The 17,017-nt window shown below is 44.7% G+C and overlaps 1 protein-coding gene across 5 annotated transcripts in view; it reads right to left on the minus strand.

The window, feature by feature from the left end:
• Nucleotides 1–17,017, minus strand: part of sema5ba (sema domain, seven thrombospondin repeats (type 1 and type 1-like), transmembrane domain (TM) and short cytoplasmic domain, (semaphorin) 5Ba) — a 110,571-nt gene that overhangs the window by 62,654 nt on the left and 30,900 nt on the right. For all 5 annotated transcript variants that reach the window (XM_068329507.1, XM_068329508.1, XM_068329506.1 and 2 more), the window contains exon 2: nucleotides 1,932–2,147. In XM_068329507.1, coding sequence (XP_068185608.1) covers nucleotides 1,932–2,100 — 169 coding nt within the window. In that variant the 5' untranslated portion in view covers nucleotides 2,101–2,147. The remainder of the gene's footprint in view (nucleotides 1–1,931; nucleotides 2,148–17,017) is intronic.

The raw sequence follows: 17,017 nt of genomic DNA on the forward strand, positions 1-17,017 counted from the left end.
CGGAACACATTCCTGCTCGCCCTGAGTGAAACCCTCTTTGTCGTCTCCCCGGTCTCCTACAGGTGACTGAGGTGGCGCTTCAACAGGCTGCTATACAACACTCATCAATCACGCGGGCTAATCTCAGGTTCTCACTGACGCTTTCATTGTGTAGGCCTTTTCTATATGGCTGCCTCCACATAATGCCCTGCTTTGCTTGCTTTGACAGGCCAGCAGCCCTGCAGCTCCCCATTCTGGAGCGGCACGCCTCTGAAGCGAAAGCGCCCGGCGAAGCTCGGGCTAATCTGGACATCTGGATGCCCGAGCAGGAGACTCTCTCTCAGTTTTGGGGAATAGAAACAACAATTTCACCAATTTCATGGATTGGAAAACCAGAAGAAAGAGTTTTCAGTTTTCAAAACAAACTTCAAATTTCTATCACAGAAAAAGTCTGACAAAAAAAAAAGAAAAGAAAGGGAAAATGGCGCAGAGCTCTTTATGTTCATCTTCAGTTCCATTAGCCGGAGCTCAGAATGACATGTGTGAGGCGGTCCTGGAGCACAGGGGGAGTCTTGGGGGGGACAATGTTATGTGTCAAGGGGAAAAAAGGAAACAAAAACCTGCAGGAAATGTCTCCAATACACATTTTAGGATGGAGAGTATATTTCTAACGGCCAGAAAACCTGGTCACCTCTTCAATTTAGTGGGGGGTTGTTTTTTTTAGGTTTTCAGCAATTTTTTGGGTTCCACAATTTTTTTGGTCGTTGCTCTTGGCAGAGGAAGCACAAACAGCTCCATTCAAACATAAACACAGCAATTTTTGTGCATGTTTACCTTTCATTGTGCCATATCTATCTTTGATTCTATGCCCCAAGCTGTTGTGTTCCATTTCAAGGCCTGAGAGAGACCTTGTTCCCCGGCTCAATCTTGATCGCTATTATTCTGCCCAATAATTTCTATCTTTTCCCCTCTTGTTCTCTGTTGTTCTTTCATAGCTGCATGAAAGCCAAAGATGAAGGTTTTATTGCATCAGGCACAAGGATGCATTTATGAAACACTTTAGTTTGTGGATGGGAGAAGAGAAATACATATGTAGAAAACTAGTGCAGAGGCATATATCGTTGCATTCAATGATATTTTTCTCTCAGATGAGAGCAAACAAATATCTGTCCCAGTAAAAATACATGATATAGATAATTAACACCCCTGAACCTCATTCAGAAACACATAAAGGGAGCATGGGCCATTTTATTGCCTATGCTAAGAGTTAATGAGACATCTTATTTTTAAACTGCTCTCAAGGTTTAAGTTAAACCCCATTCTCACTCATTCATTACACTCTTTATGCAACTCAGTCATGTTTTAATGCATTTTTAATGTTTTAATGCATTCTGTGAACACTTTGGAAATCAACACCAAGTTGTTCACACTTCTCTCAAATACTACCAAGATGAAATCTTGTTCTTTGCTGCAAGCAATAGCTGCTGATTCTTTCTGACGCAAACACAATGTCATCACCAGCGATGCTATTAAAGCTGAATAACAAAGGTCCCAGCACTGAACCCTGTGGACTCAAAAGATGTCATCGGCATCAGAGGAAAATTTGAGTCTGTTTTTTTTATCAATAAATGTTTAACAGATCTTTTTTTTTTCCTGTGTGTTTTGTTGGTTACAAGGTTCCATCATTCGTTTCACCGCTAACTAACACAGTACTTATTTATTATATTTATTACATGTACATCACAAAATGCCGCAGTGAGAACTGCGAAACTGAAACCATGGATCCAAATAATGTAACTAGAAATATTTGACTATAAAATAAATAACTGCAGATTCTCTAATTTGTTAAAGTCTGTCAATTTGTTGTGTTTGAATCTGATATCGCCATCGGTGTTTCAACAACAGATATAACCACATATGACACAAGCGTGGTTTTTAAGACGACGTCTGACCTCGAATGGAAACCTTTGGATGTTCTTTCTTTGTGCACTCCAGTCGGGTCAGCGGGTCAAACAACGACGGGGTCGTAGGAACGGTTGAGCTGAAGACGGTCGGGAGGAGGAGGAGCAGGAAGAGGCCGGCCATTGACGAGGGCGAGGAGTCCCGCGAGGACGCCATCATGGTGATGACCTCTCCTCTAACTGCCAAGGTGGGCCTCTGGGATGCAGCTGGGAAGGAAGAGAGACAACTTCAACACCTCCGCCCAATACATTTTTACACCTGGCTTCAAAAGAGTTTAATCTCCCTCTGAGTCACTTCAAAATAATTTCCTCTCTTCATGTTTCAATTCCTGCAGGCTTCCTGTTCCGAATCCAGCAGCGAGGGAAGAGGAAGAGGAAGGAAAAATAGTGCAAAAGCATATAATGTAGGTAAACGGGACATAACCGGGGGATGAAAGGGAGGATGTAGGGTAACGAGGGGGTGGCTGGAGAGATGAGATAGAAAACAGTGGAAACCAGGGAGGGAAAAATTAGCAGGTGTGAAGGACATATAAACAGAAGACAAAACTCTTATGCTTCAGCAATGAGCCATCTCAAAGTATGCAACCCCTGACCTCCAGATAATTATTAAACATATGCAATTAAACTTTGGGAGGTAATTTAATGGCTGATTATAATTAGAGAATTGAATGCAGTAGTGGACTGCTCAATGAGACGCAAGTGTCCTCAAGTCAATGAAGCAGAAATGAGCTCATCTAAAATGTCTGTTTGCACCAATGTTTACTTTGACTCGATAGACATCCGTCGCTGGTGTGATGCATACCAGTAATACTACAGCCGATCCAGCTAGTACACACACACACACACACACGAACGCTCCTACACACACACGTATAAACCAGATGAACACACTCCTGTGCAAACGTAATCCCCTCCAGTCATAACATATGAGTCTACAGCGCTGAGCTGAAACCAGCAGTTCATCATCCTCCGTCCCGCGCTGCTCACGATGTTAGCTTAGCGAGGTGTAATATCATTTAAGTAGATTAAAAAAAAAAAAAAAAACCCAGAGCATCAACTTTCTGCCGCACTTTGGCGGGGTTACATCTCTCTTCAGTGTTTCTCTCACTAATGCTTCAATCAATAACAAATTATTAGCTTGGTTGAGTTGCAAATCAACCACATTGGCCTGCAATCAATTATCTCTCTCACTACAGCGAGTAAGTAATTAGGTAAAATGCGCAGAGCGGCGGTGTTTTTGTCATCGGAGTCAACAAACCCCCAAAGCTGCTGCCAGCAAAACACACTGGTAACGGAACAGGTGGAAGTATTCTCCATTCCTCTGCACCAGACTCCACTCAGCCAGGCTGGATGGGTTTCAACTTTTAGAGTTCAGTTCTAGGACACGGACTGAAAATAGCAGCGCAGTTATGAAAGATGCAATAGTCTGCGTTGGTGTGTTGCTCCAGGTGCAGGTGAGACACCGGATTGCAAACCAGAAAAAGGCGGTTTGAGTCACATATATCATCCTCGTTTCGGAGCTTTTGGATCAGTCTGGATCAGGATAAATGAGAGCGATGTCTTGCCTTCATTAAAAAGGCTGGTGTGGGTCATTCAGTCGTCACATAGGCCAATTTCAAATTTACAATCTGTCAGATGAGGCCTTTGTAACATCCCACAGATTTGAAGATTGCGTTTGAGTGTCCAAAAAACATTCGATCTGAGATTCGATCCTCTTCGCAGGACAGACGTAGGCCACTCCAGCCGGCAGCTTTTGTGCCACAGATGGCTGATTTTCAAAGAGTTGTTTGTTGTTTGCAGAGCAAGCACGGATGATGGAGTGTGCCATCAAGTCGAGAGTCAAAAAAAAAAAAAAATAATGATGCCATTGACGTCTGCATTGTCCGCCCATCACCCGCCTCTCTCTCTCTCTACCCGTTCCTCATTTCTGTTTGTCACGCCTTTGTTTTGCCGGCGATTCTAAATCCTATCGCTGTCTGTTTTCCATCCTTCTTTGCTTTGCTCTGATGTTATCAGCTGCATTAATATGTTAATATGTTCAGTTAACCAAGACTTATGGGTACATTTCAGACGCTCCATCATTGCTTCGTCACAGTTTCCCTTATCTTGGGGGAGGTGGACTAATGATCTTTTCTCCCTTCTTGCAGCAGAACAATCAAGTAAAACTACCTTTTAAGTGACTTCTATTTGCTGCTTGTCAGCATTCGGGTTGCGTTACCATCAGGCAGATCTCATTTCACTCTAATCTCTGAGATCATGTGACACTTAGCTCTGTTTTACCTATCCAGTCAACTAGAACGCACCCAGCTAGACCAAATGGTTCTACCCTGTAGAGGCCCCCCCTTTTTTTAAAATTATAATTTAAGTTTTATGAACCATATTTGCCGCTTGTCTGAATTTTGAGGGCATTTTTTTGCCAATTTAATCAACTATGATATCAGTTTTTACGGTAAAGAAACAGAACCTAACAGTCATTTTCATTAAATCCAGACAGTGGGAAGATATAGTCCCAATTTAAGCATCTCTAACTGAAGTCAGATCATGAATATTACAGGAGGGGGGGGGGGCGTAGGGGGACGTTCCCTCTATCATCCATATTTGTGGAGTTGGCAGGTCCTGAATTTACATTAAATCAGTGAATCCTGAAAGTCAAAGGCTGACTCCACAAATCCCCTCATTAGTGTAAAAGCAGGCCTGAGAGCAGGCGGGGCAGGAGATCATGACAGATGACCAGGACAGCCCCCCCCCCCTCTGTAAGGTCCTGCTTTGGTGGATGAGTTATCCTTTGCATCGACACACACACACACACACACACAAGAGGAGAAACGGATGGTGTTAATGCATGTATGTCTGCAGAAAGCCGTGTCGCACACTCATGCTAATCCAGATGCACACACACACACACACACACACACACACATACTCAAACACACACATTCACACTTGTTTAAGCTCCAAACACTAGGAAAATCAAGCCCTGGACAGCTGGTCACACAACAAATTGAGTCTCAGCAAGTGGGCAGCACTGATACACACCGTGTGCCAACACCCACTCCTTCTGTGTGTGTGTGTGTGTGTGTGTGTGTGTGTTTATGTGTGTGTTTATACAGAGCATGTCTCTTCAAGACCCCTCCAAAGAATCCGTCCAATTTCCCATTCCTGCTGTGTTCGGGATTAACAACAGTTTGTCAGCAAGGAACCAGGAGAATCCATTGGATGGGCCGTCTGCATAAACACGAACACACATGCCCACAGTGGAGTCTTTTCACCGACGCTCGCTGGGACACTGCTTTCCTGTCAGTCAGTAATTTGAACATCCTGTGGGCTACGACGAGTCGATTGAAGGAGCACTATATGCCGAGGACTTGCTGTGTGCTGGTGTGGATTGGACTCATAGAAGTCCAAGCACGTCTCTTTATCAATACGTTTGCGCTCAGCCAGGAGAGCGATTTACAGTCGAAGTGCCGCGCAAACGGCGTGAGCAGAGGAGGTCGAGATTTTTCAGTCCTTGCAAAAATGACAAAACACTCCATAAAAATACCCACAGCCCCGGTAAAAGTCACGCAGCCGGGCGTGTTAGCTGTAAAATATACTCATTGTGAGAAATTGTCATATCTGGGCTGGAGAATCCTGCACACACAGGGAGGGGTGAAGAAGGGTTAGGGAGGAGGGCGACTGATCGATTCGGTCTGGAGCGCCAGACAGAATGAAAAGGTGCTTCTCATTTTCCATCATTCCATTCCATCGTTTTAACTTGGACTTGAGTTTTTACATGAAACATCAACTACAAAACCGTTTTTATTTGATTGCTAATCTGCTTGTAGAACGTCTTTCCATGCATTCACTCAATCAGTTCCATGCTAAACAATGTTAGCATGCAAAGCAAAACCCAAGGACACCAAACGTCCTCTTCACAACTTCTTCTTCATAAGAAGACCAGCTTAAATTCATTTTCAGAAAAAAAAACAACCCTGTATTGAGATCTCTTTTTCCACTTAAAATTTTAACACTCAATTACGTATAATCCCTCAACCTAAAACTCAAAATGTCATCTCTCACCTCTGGGCTATAATATATAAATATTTAAACACCAGAGGTGTTTTTGTTGTTGTCAACAACTCGAAGAAGTACAGCGAGTCTATTTCTTTCTCTCCCAGCGACTTGGAAACAGAAACAGAACATTGTCCTCGTGTTGAGGTGTTTCAGAAGTCTTAACCTAGATAAGCAGTGATCTACGCTTTTTAAAAGAACCGTTTCCACTCTTTATCCGGATTGCAGCCAGAGCATCTCAACCTGCCGGTGCCAGGATGTACGGTATCTATGGCAACGGAGCAGAAACGTGGTAGCGAAGCAGCAGGAACCAGGGTTGAGTGTATCCCTGCACGGTTCTCACCCGTCTCCCGGGGGAGAGCTGGACGGCAGACTGTCCAACGACGCAACGCTGGAGCTGAAGGACTTAGCGAGGAAAACAAGTTGGGATAATGACAACGTCATGTGTTATAACCGGATCATAACAGCATGCGTGTGTACTGTATGTGACATATGTATTCAACAGCGAGGCAACCCACTCGTTTGCCTGGAGGAGACGTGAGTGGATGGTGCAGAGGAGGAGATCTACCTCCTACAATTATCTGGAGCTGTGTCCCGTCAGGAGACGGTTCGGCCTGACAGCCTGGTTCTGTTCAAGACAAGACTCAGGCAGGGAGGCCGGTGGGTGTTTGGGGTGGATGGGGGGGGGGGCATCACATTCCTCTGGGCCTTGGGGCAGGTGTGCCGAACCTCCTCGTACCAGCCGTGAGACGCTCTCCCCCCTGCCTCACTTTGAACTCCCTCGTCCTCTTATCTCCTCCTTCCTCCATCACTCCAGAGACAGTTATGGGTGAATTGCCCCTCCGCTGGTCATTTTCTCCAATATTTTAACCTGTCTTTTAATGGGAGTACCTCTAATTACAACACAATTTAAACTCCCCAAGCTGAACCCCATCAGAATCTGTTACCAAGCTAATTAAATAGCTTCTGCCCCGTCGGGGAGCAGTTGCCACCTGTGCTGAAGAGCTGCCTGTTTAATGCCCTTTTGGTGCAAAACAAGGAAAATAAATGTTTTTTTAAAAAAAACCACCTTATATGTTTGTTGCTTAAAAAAAATGTATCATTGGGGGATCCCATATGTGAAATGTAATTGGTCATTTCTGCAGTGACGATCCCAAAAGAGACATCTCTTCCCTTTTTCTTCGATTCTTTAGAAAGCGATTAGAAATTATTGTTAAGCATCTTTTAACAGGATATCAAGCTAAGCCCCTCCTGAGATTTAAGTGCATGAAAAATATGTTGTTCCTGCATAAATCCTCCCCATGCTCATCATTAGCACATATGGCACAAGAATATCAATACCTCCTCATCCGAAAAAGCTCATAGGAATTCTTGTGCACGCACAAAATGAATGACAACAGAAGGAAACAACACCTGTTTCCTGCAGGACCGAAACTCTGGATTGATGCCTCCAGATCTGGACGTAAATCAAGCTGGTTTTTAAACAGGACAAAAAAAGCTGCAAAGCTCATTTCACACTTGTCATTTTATCTCAATATCTTTTCTGCTTAGTCCAAGTTTGTGGGGGGGGGGGGAAATACACACATTTTGTTGTGTTTACATGTGTTAAAGACAACCGATAAATAAAGCCGGCCTTGCAGCGTTGTGATGAACACCGACAACCGCTCTACGGATGCATATTGCCACCATATTCCCATCCTATTCAACCTCTCCCAGTCTCGCCCCCGGGGGTTGAGTCCAGCCACAGCTACATTGACCATGTCTAATTTGACTCAATAGAGAAACGCCACCAATCTCTTTAATGCCTGCGCTGCGATGGGGGGGGGGGGGGTCGGCAGGGGCAACCTGGGTCTCATTAGAGTCTCAAGGGAAAGGGGGTCAGACGTGTAGGCAACAGGCTTGTAGGATGGGTGCAGGAATTTGCAAAGAAGACAGTCATGGGATGAGTAAGGCGGTCTTTTCTTTCTTCTCTCGGGGGGTGGGGGTGACTAAGGGGCCATGGCCAGCATCTCTTAGACCCAAACCTAGTTCCTTTTTCATTTACGCTGCTTCTGTTTGCAAGGCATTCTAAGATTTCTAACCCTATCTTCTACCTCCCCCTGCATCTAAATACCAGATGACTGCTACCCCTCCTGGGAAGAAATGGCACACACCACCCTATAGGGCACACGTGTCAAACTCAAGGCCCGGGGGCCAAACGTGGCCCCCAACATCTATTTATGTGGCCCACAAGAGCATAAAAGGTCAGAGTATCTAAAAATAAAGAGGTCATAAGTGTGCTTTGACCAAAACTACATTTCCCACAATGCAGTAATCAATCCCATTTTAACACTGATAAATAAACGTTTTGACCGTTGAGTTACGTTTAGTGACATTTATCAGTTACATCTGGCCCTTTGGTTACAGCCGTGATGCTGATGTGGCCCTCGGTGAAAAGGAGTTTGACACAAAAAATGCAGGGGGAGGGAAACTGGGACTGTCACTACTCCTTGTAAAGGCAGGCACAGCCTGATAAAGGATGTTCTATAGGAATAAAGGGGGGGGGGGGGGTCACATGTAATTGTGTGTGTGTGTTTGGGGACACCATTGAGCGACAGGCTGATGAGGTTGGCGAGGTTGGCAGGCGCCGTCTGGATTACATCCGATATGAAATGGGAGGCTGAGGTGGAATCAGGGCATCACGGCGCCGGAGGGGGGGTGGGGGGGCGCCATCTGACAGACTCACGAAGCCGTCCGACTGTCAGCCGAGTTGTGATGTGAGACGAGACGGCAAGACACAAAGATGGAGAGAAAAAAGGCGCCGGGTGTATGTACACATTATGTTGACTTTGCTCCCTGGGCATGAGCGCACCAGTTCTAGGAGTGTGGGAGGGATAAGCAGGAACTGACACCCTGCTGCCCATATGTCTGTTTTTAACCGTTTTCTTTATATTGTCTGGGTCTTCTTTTTTTTTCTTTTTCAATTATTTTCCGATGCTTTCTGTGCATCTTTCTGCAGGTCATTCAAGAACAACCAAAGTCACAGCATGAAATAATCTTCATTGTGCAGATGGAACTGTTGCTGCCATCGACAGACAAGACACGCCCTTCTTTCTTTACCAGGATAAAGATGTTGTGTAGAGAATTATTATTATTATTATTATAAATCGTCACGACGATGAGATCATGAGCTCTCTTTGACCTTTGCTCTTCGATCATGCAATTTCATTTTTGCTAAAACACACGTTCACCAACACTCCCTTATGAACATGCAACAGTTTTAAGGAGCAGTAAATCCAGATTTCCACACTACCCACACATGCTGGGTAAATGTCAATTGCGGTGACTATAATTTGTGCCTGTTTCAAACGCTACTTGCTGCATGCGGCGTGAAGAAGACGTGACGAGTGGATCCTTGATGTGAACTTGTTTCGTCAACACATACATCTCCACCGGGCGGGGATCAGGGACAGAACCTCTGCACACAAATGAGCCCTTTATAGCCTCAAATGAATAATCCGTGTATACTAATTAGAAATTTGTTCCATTGAATTAATAGCTGGTGCCCTTAGCTTCCTAAATCATGTCCTCAGATTACATTATTAACTCTCTCAAATGAAGCTAATGGCGTTAAGTTATTGCAGGTTTCTGTGGGAGCAGCGGGTTCATTACAGTCGTCCACACACTAACACACATCAACAGGTTGTTCAAGCTGTCCAGCGGGTTTTTTTCCCTTCTGTTTTAGCATGAGGAACACATACTAAGGCCGCGTTCCAAACTATGGACATCAATACTCAACTTGGCCTGTGTCAAAGTGAGCAAAAAAAACCCCATAACTCTGAGAATTCTCAAAAACAAGGACTTTTTGGAACTGTGAAGCGACGCTTCCAGCAGCTAAGGAAAGACAGTAGAAACAAAAGTACCTACAGAGTCTTATTATGACTCTATTTCCTATCTTCTTCTTCTTCTTCTGTGGTATTAGTTACCTGAGGAATGTCCTCGACGTGACTCCTAGCAATGACCTGTGGGTCACGTCCCCATTGGGAAAAGTTTAGTCAAAAGTGACTATTGGAACTATAATAAGAAGCTAACTGATACCTCATTGCTAACCCATTGCATTCTGGGGTTTTTTGTTAATTTTTAATCTCCTTCTGTTTTTTTTTCAGTGACAGACTCCAGTCGTTTACCGTTTTATCTTTCATGGTGTTTTTAAAACACGCACTCAATTGAATAAAATGTCCCCGGAGGATTCACACTGTTTGGAGAAGAGCAACAATCAGCGACAAGAGGCGTGATTGGTGATCGGGGAACAGTTTGATTGGAGGATAATTGTCTCGGGCCAAAGAGACGGCTATTAATAGTCAACAAGTCAGAAATAAAAGCGTCATTACGCGGTTTGAGTGACAGACTGCTTCATCTATGCTGTGTGTTTGCTTCACACACACACACACACACACACACACACACACACACACACACACACACACACACACAAACACGCTGACTTTAGACACACACACCTGTAGCACCCAGACATTTTGTTCCCTTGCACACCCCCATTCTGTAATAACACTCTCTCTCAGGCCCTCAGAAACTCTATTATGATTTCACTTGGCACCGTCTGCCGCCGTCTCACACCTTCATTCACACACACCGGAGCCATAATGTGATATTATGGACTGCGTTTCTCTCTTCGCCACCTGATACTTTCTCATTGTGCGAACCCGGAGCCCCCCCCCCCCCCCCCCCCGCGACCCGTATCGATTTGAACTCGCCCACCTGGTTTGGAGAAACTCTGGGATGGAGCGACTGCTCAGTTCAGACCAGCGGTGTTACATTTACTACACAGGCTGAGCTCAGGTGTGTTATGATGATGATGTCAGGTACCGACCAATCAAACGGTAGAAGTGGGTCAACTTACTATTAATTATGTCCTGGATCGAAGGCTTTAACAGCTAATAGTTTTACGGACTAACAGTTTAAAGTGGTCTATCTAATAGTCTGTCTGTCTGTCTTGCAGTAAATAGACAGGTCCGTTCCAAAAGACAGTTTAACAGTCGCTCTTTTCAAAACCGACCCCATCTTCTTTTCTTTTTGTTTACTTGTTTGTTTGTTGGAGGCGTTGTAGAAAACAACACAGACCCCGGTGTAATCAAACGTTGTGAAGGCTTTAGGAAGGAAGAGGTCATTCAGTGTTGGAGGAGTTCCAGGTGGAGTGGGCTAGAGGGTGGAAGGAGAGAGAATCTGAGATGATTGTTTCACTAAAGCCCAAATGAACACACACACACACACACACACACACACACACACACACACACACACACACACACACACACACACACACACACACACACACCTGCATCCCTACATTTTAAGCCTGTAATCCAGCCTCACATCTGACGCACTGTTTTTGCTCCAGGCTAAAAATTCAATACCCAAAGGCAGACGTGGAGAAACATATGATTGGAAAAATAAAATAAACACACACACACACACACACACACACACACACACACACACACACACACACACACACACACACACACACACACACACAGTTCTATTTTGCTAATAGACGCATGTTTGCAGCTCTGATTCTGACTCCTTAGGTTTATCTGTTCGATATTTACTCAGTTATATTTTCTTTTTCTCGCCGTCAGTCTCACTGATGCTTTATTTCTGCTCACCTCATTCATTCATTTTCTGTTCCAAGAGTTCACGAAGCAAAACACCAAATTTTACAGGACAGGAGAGGAAAAAAAATTCTTTTTTAAAAAGCCACAGGCGCAGAATTATCTTCCATTATCGTGCATTCTTAAATTATTAAATAAAAACTAATCCGTCAAATTAAATTCAAGGTAATCTGTTAATGCATTGAGAGCTTTCAGCTTTCGGGAGTTTGCTGATGTCATTTCCTCGCCGTGTCATTTAGAGGAGCTGGGGGGGTCAGAGGGACAGTACCCAGATGATGGGCTATTAGGAAACAAAAAAGGCAACGACGTAAGTAACAACTCTAACAAAAGGCCGTCCGACACAATTCGGGGCTTGAAGCGCCGACAAAAGCTGGGCGCCCAACGCTCTCTGGAGGGCGTTAATTGGAGAGCCAAAGGTCGCAAAGAAAAAAAAGGGGGGGGCAACGGGAGCTTTTATCTCGGCTTTTGTGTTCTGTTTTTTCTCACAAATAAGAACTGATTAGATGCGTAGAAGGCAGACTAAAGGTAGCCAGTGTTTAATATTTTATTCAACCAAGGAAAAATTTCCCCAGAGTCTGAACTTTTTCACCTTGAACAAACTAGATTTTCACTTTTACTTATTCATGGAACATAAATGCCGAACCTGTGAAAACTACAACTTATCGGTTCATTGGAGATTAATAGAAACCTTTTAAGATATTTTTTTTTCTTGAATTGCTCTCGAGACCGAATAAGCTTTTGGAAAACGAACCCCCTTGAGGGAGTCGTCGTCGTCGGGATAAGTCTGCACGACATTTTAAAAAGCAATTGATTTTTTTAAAAAAAACAAAAAAACAACAAATCTGTTTCAGCGTGACAGAACGCATAGATTTCTTTTCCATTTGTTGTCATTTCAGGCTGTCTTTATTACTCATGACAGAACAAATGAAATAAATAGACCCCTTTAGTTCTTTTTACAGACTAAAATATAATAATACTGTACAAAATAAGCAGTGAAATTAAGAGGGATGCATGTTTTATCTGCTGCCAATATTATAATAATGTAATTATTTCAAGTGAATGGCTGCGCAGTGGAAGGATCCTGTAACTGTGACTGAACGCTGCATGTATCATCATGTCACCGGCTGATAGGGGACTTCAAATTAATTGTACTGCTGCCAAATGGAGCTTTAAAAGAGAAAATAATGAAGCGGGATGTCAGGAAAAAAAAAAAATCATGTTTATCGGTTACAAAAATACTCTCTTTGCATTTTTGGAACAAAATGATCTTTCATGTAAATCACCAACAAGCTAAATGATTGCCGGTTACAGCTTCTGACCCCATCCGTGTCACTTATTTCACGTTATTTGTTCTATTTCTGGGTCGGTCTGTCGGTTCCATCCCAGGATGCAACGCTTTCAGGCCCTTTCGGCGTCGGTTTGGCCTCTGGGATATCTTAAACGTGTCTCTGCGATGAGTTCCAGATGCGATAGGGCGAAGTCGTCTGATAACGCCAGATAACGTTATCCAACTTCAAGGAGTTTAAAAAGTCACCGACTATCAGAATCCTGAAGCAGCTGGGCGTCGACGCCGCCGCCACGTGTTAACGTGAGGTCTGAGCCCCGCCCCCGCTGGGCCTCCTGCCCTCCTGACCCGAGCGTGGTGCCTTCACAACCGACGTGTTATTTCCAACACGCTTAGGTTTACCTTCCTGTCTGCAGACGCGGAGCGGAGCAGACATAATGAAGCACCGATCCAGACAGCTCGCTCTTATTAGCCGCTATCTCAAGGACGACACGACACATTCTGTTCTAATTAACTGGAGCAGACAGCAAACAAAACACACACTGAGGGCCGGGCCTGACGGTGTAATTGATGAGCAAATTTATTACATCCGACTTCAAAGTGGGATCAGAAAGTCTCCTCGTGACGCGATGAGCAGGGAGCGGGGGAGATAACGCTGTAACGGTGGCGTGCGGCGGCGACACTCACCGCCGTCGTCGGAGACTCGTCCTCCATGATTCTCTGATTTGAGGGGCTTTACTGATGAGCTGCTCGAGAACAAACGTCCTCATCGTGATTATGGAGGCCACATGATGGACAAACATGGGGTAAGAAGGTCACCCCAGGGGGTAAAAGAATGACTCGTACTGATGAAGTAATGAATTCATTAGTTGTCGCTTGTTTGTGCTGCGGAAGTTGAGTTTCTCTGTTATTTGTGACGTCGTCCGTGAAGCATAAAGACGACACCGTGATGTTTGAGAGAAGGCCAGCAGAGGAAAGACAAACAGCTGATAGAAGCAACTTTGGAAACCCTCCATTCACACGTCACGCGCTCCAAACTTTGCACCAATGGCGTGTCTACACTTCTCACCTGCGTGCACCGTCATTACCTCTGCAGCCCGTCGATAAATGCGCTTTGAGGAGTGTGTTTTAACGTGTGTGTGTGTTTCTCCAACGAGGCCGTCGCAGCCCTGAGAACTCGATCATTTGAGCTTTAAAGTGTCTGAAAGCTTTCTTCCTGTAATTACTCCTTTTACTTATTTGTTCTTGGTTGCCGCGCCAACGGTTCGATACACAAACGGGTCACATATTCAGCTGCGTATAGAGGAGCTTTAGACATTCTTTAAATCACTAATTAAGTCATTATTGTTGCACAACGATAAAAAAAAAGAAAATTTTCAAGAGAGAGGAAATAAAAAAATTTAAAAAACAGTAAAAAGTAGGATTTGTATTCCCATACCAATTAAAAAGTCGTGTTTACGGGTGGAGCCGCCGCCAATTAGAGGACGGAGGTGAGAGGAATGTTATGAGGAGCCGAGATCCGTTCCACGGCAGCGTGGCCTGGGGGGGGCCCTGCCCTAACACCCCCATCACGACCCCAACGACGGCAAACAACACTGACCAGTACGCACGTAACTTTAACTTTACAGATCCTTTATTTATCATGTGACTTTGACATGATGGACAGATACCGTTTGATTGGTTCCTGTGTTCCGCCTCAGACCGACCCCCTCCCACCCAACCCCAACCCACCCCCACCCCCCTCCGCTGTTCATCTTTGTTCTATGTCTGCAGCGGTTATAATAAACCCCTCTGCTCCTCTCGCTCCGTCCGCCGATGGATCTATAGAACACCTCGCTTCCCTTTACCGACCGAAACACACACACACACGCGCACACACACACACACACGCACACACGCACACACACGCACACACACGCACACACACACACACACGGCTTTAAACCCGAAAAGCCAGGTTTGGAGGACTTTAAGGCATCAGTAACTCGTATGAAGTCTGGTGGCCGAGGCTTTGGATTTGTTGCTAATATTTTATTTCACAGAGCTCAAACAGAATCCGCTGCAGACGAGATGTCGATGACAACTGAGCCCTTTTCAAGTGCGTCTCATTATTAATTCTATTATGGATAGTGTCTTTGCATACAGCCCCATCATACAGAGTCAGGCTGCTGGAGCACAGCAGTCCTCAGGTTTAATTGACACCAGGATACACATGGGAGTATGGAGGAAGGCAGGATCTGACTACATGACTGAGCAACGCAAATGCCAGCCTTCTCTCACAGGATCCCCGAAGGAAGGAAGAGTTTGAATTAGCACAAAAAAACCCCACAAAAACTTAAAGCTGCTGTTGTTTTAATCCACACAAAACCTACAAAAACATGAAGTCTGTGTGGCTTCAGGTGATCTACGATCAACACCTTGTCCGGATCGACACCTTTTGAGAGGTCTTTTCGATTTGACGGCCCATGACTGATACGTTTGGAAGGTTTGGGATAGTTTTGGGTTTTTCCTGTGTGTGGGAAAAAGCAATCTACATGGACAGCATGGGCTTGGATTTGGACGTCGCGACCGAGCGTCTGATCTCTGGAAGAAGAGCACGGTGGAAATAAGAGCCAAACAACAATCAAACAAACAGCAGGCAGCGGAGGAATCCAAAGCACCAATCATTCGAAATGCATGATTGGAAAGCCGGTGGAGGTGAGACCGCTCCGTGGCTTACAAACATGTTGCACTGCTTGTTATCTTTTGAAGTGCTTCTTGCATCTTTAAGTGCCAGCATAAAATCTCAATATGAATACCAATATTTGGATCTGAAAAACCTCAAAAGACAATTCAACATTTGAAAAGTAGCAGAGATTCTTATAGCACTTGTGGGGGGAAAGAGGAGCAGCTGGTAACTCAAACAACATGACAACCTACAAGCCCACACCTGATATCCCCGTGGAGTTCAACGAGAAACAAGGAGGCATCAGAGGAGTCTGGCGTCGCAGAGAAAACGCCAAAACACCTGCTCCCCGTGATTCGGATTTGAGTCCACGTTCTGTCACATCTTACAGAACGTTAAAAATCCCGCTTACCTGAAAGCGGAGACAAATCTTTACGCTTAAACATCTTTCTCTGAAAGCTTCCGTCTGTTGTTTGACAGGCGTTTGGAGACAGTTTCATACAGGAATAAAATGATAAAGATTAGAAACGGGCTGCACATGGAGTCCGGATCTGAACCTTTAGGAGTCACAATATGTCGGATTTTGTCTTTTTTAGTCTTGCTATGATGTTTTCTCCTCAAGGAAATGTTTATTTAGGGTTACAAGCATCTGTTGGGTTGTCAGATCAGATAAGAAAAGCACTGATGAAATGATTTATTCATGAAATCACACCTCTAGTCAAATGACTTCCTGTTCCGTTACATGGAGACATGAGGACCGTCTGTCAGCGCCTTGACGCCACAAAGCTTCACTCCCTCATCCTCCTTCCATCCAATCACAGCCTGTCCCATTCTCCTGTCAGCCAATCATTTCAAAGGTGACAAAATTTGAATTCCAGCTCTCTGCTGTTTAAGATCTCAACCTGGGACACCTCCCACCAAATCCTCCAATCAGGAAGTCCTTCAGTGAAGGTGAGGGAGGGGGGAAGTTTCCTGATTGAAATCCTCTGGATGAACTCCAGGCAGTCGTTATTCTAGTTGGGTTTTTTCCCCCCCGCTGCTGACATAAAGACCCTGAAGTTTTATATCGATGGTCTAAAGGCCTGTTTCCATCAAATACCCAAAGGTCAGCGAAGATTGAATCCATTTATTTACACTTCCATTGCCCCCCCCCCCCCCGTTGGATGGATGTTCTTCTTTAAACTGTTGATTACGTGGTATTAATCCCTAAATGAGTGATTTGGGATCCATCGTGTTGGATTTTGGCCGTGGGCATCCATTACCTGTCTACCGTTTCACACCACCTGGGGACGGGCGGAGAAACTTTAATACAAGTTCAACTTGCAAGAAACACCAAAGAAAGTCTTTGTGATTCAAATGAGAGAGTTACTTTTCTCGCCGGACGGCGATCTGTCACTCAGTCGCT

The sequence above is a fragment of the Antennarius striatus genome, chromosome 12 (assembly GCF_040054535.1).
Source record: "Antennarius striatus isolate MH-2024 chromosome 12, ASM4005453v1, whole genome shotgun sequence".
Classification (NCBI taxonomy): domain Eukaryota; kingdom Metazoa; phylum Chordata; class Actinopteri; order Lophiiformes; family Antennariidae; genus Antennarius; species Antennarius striatus.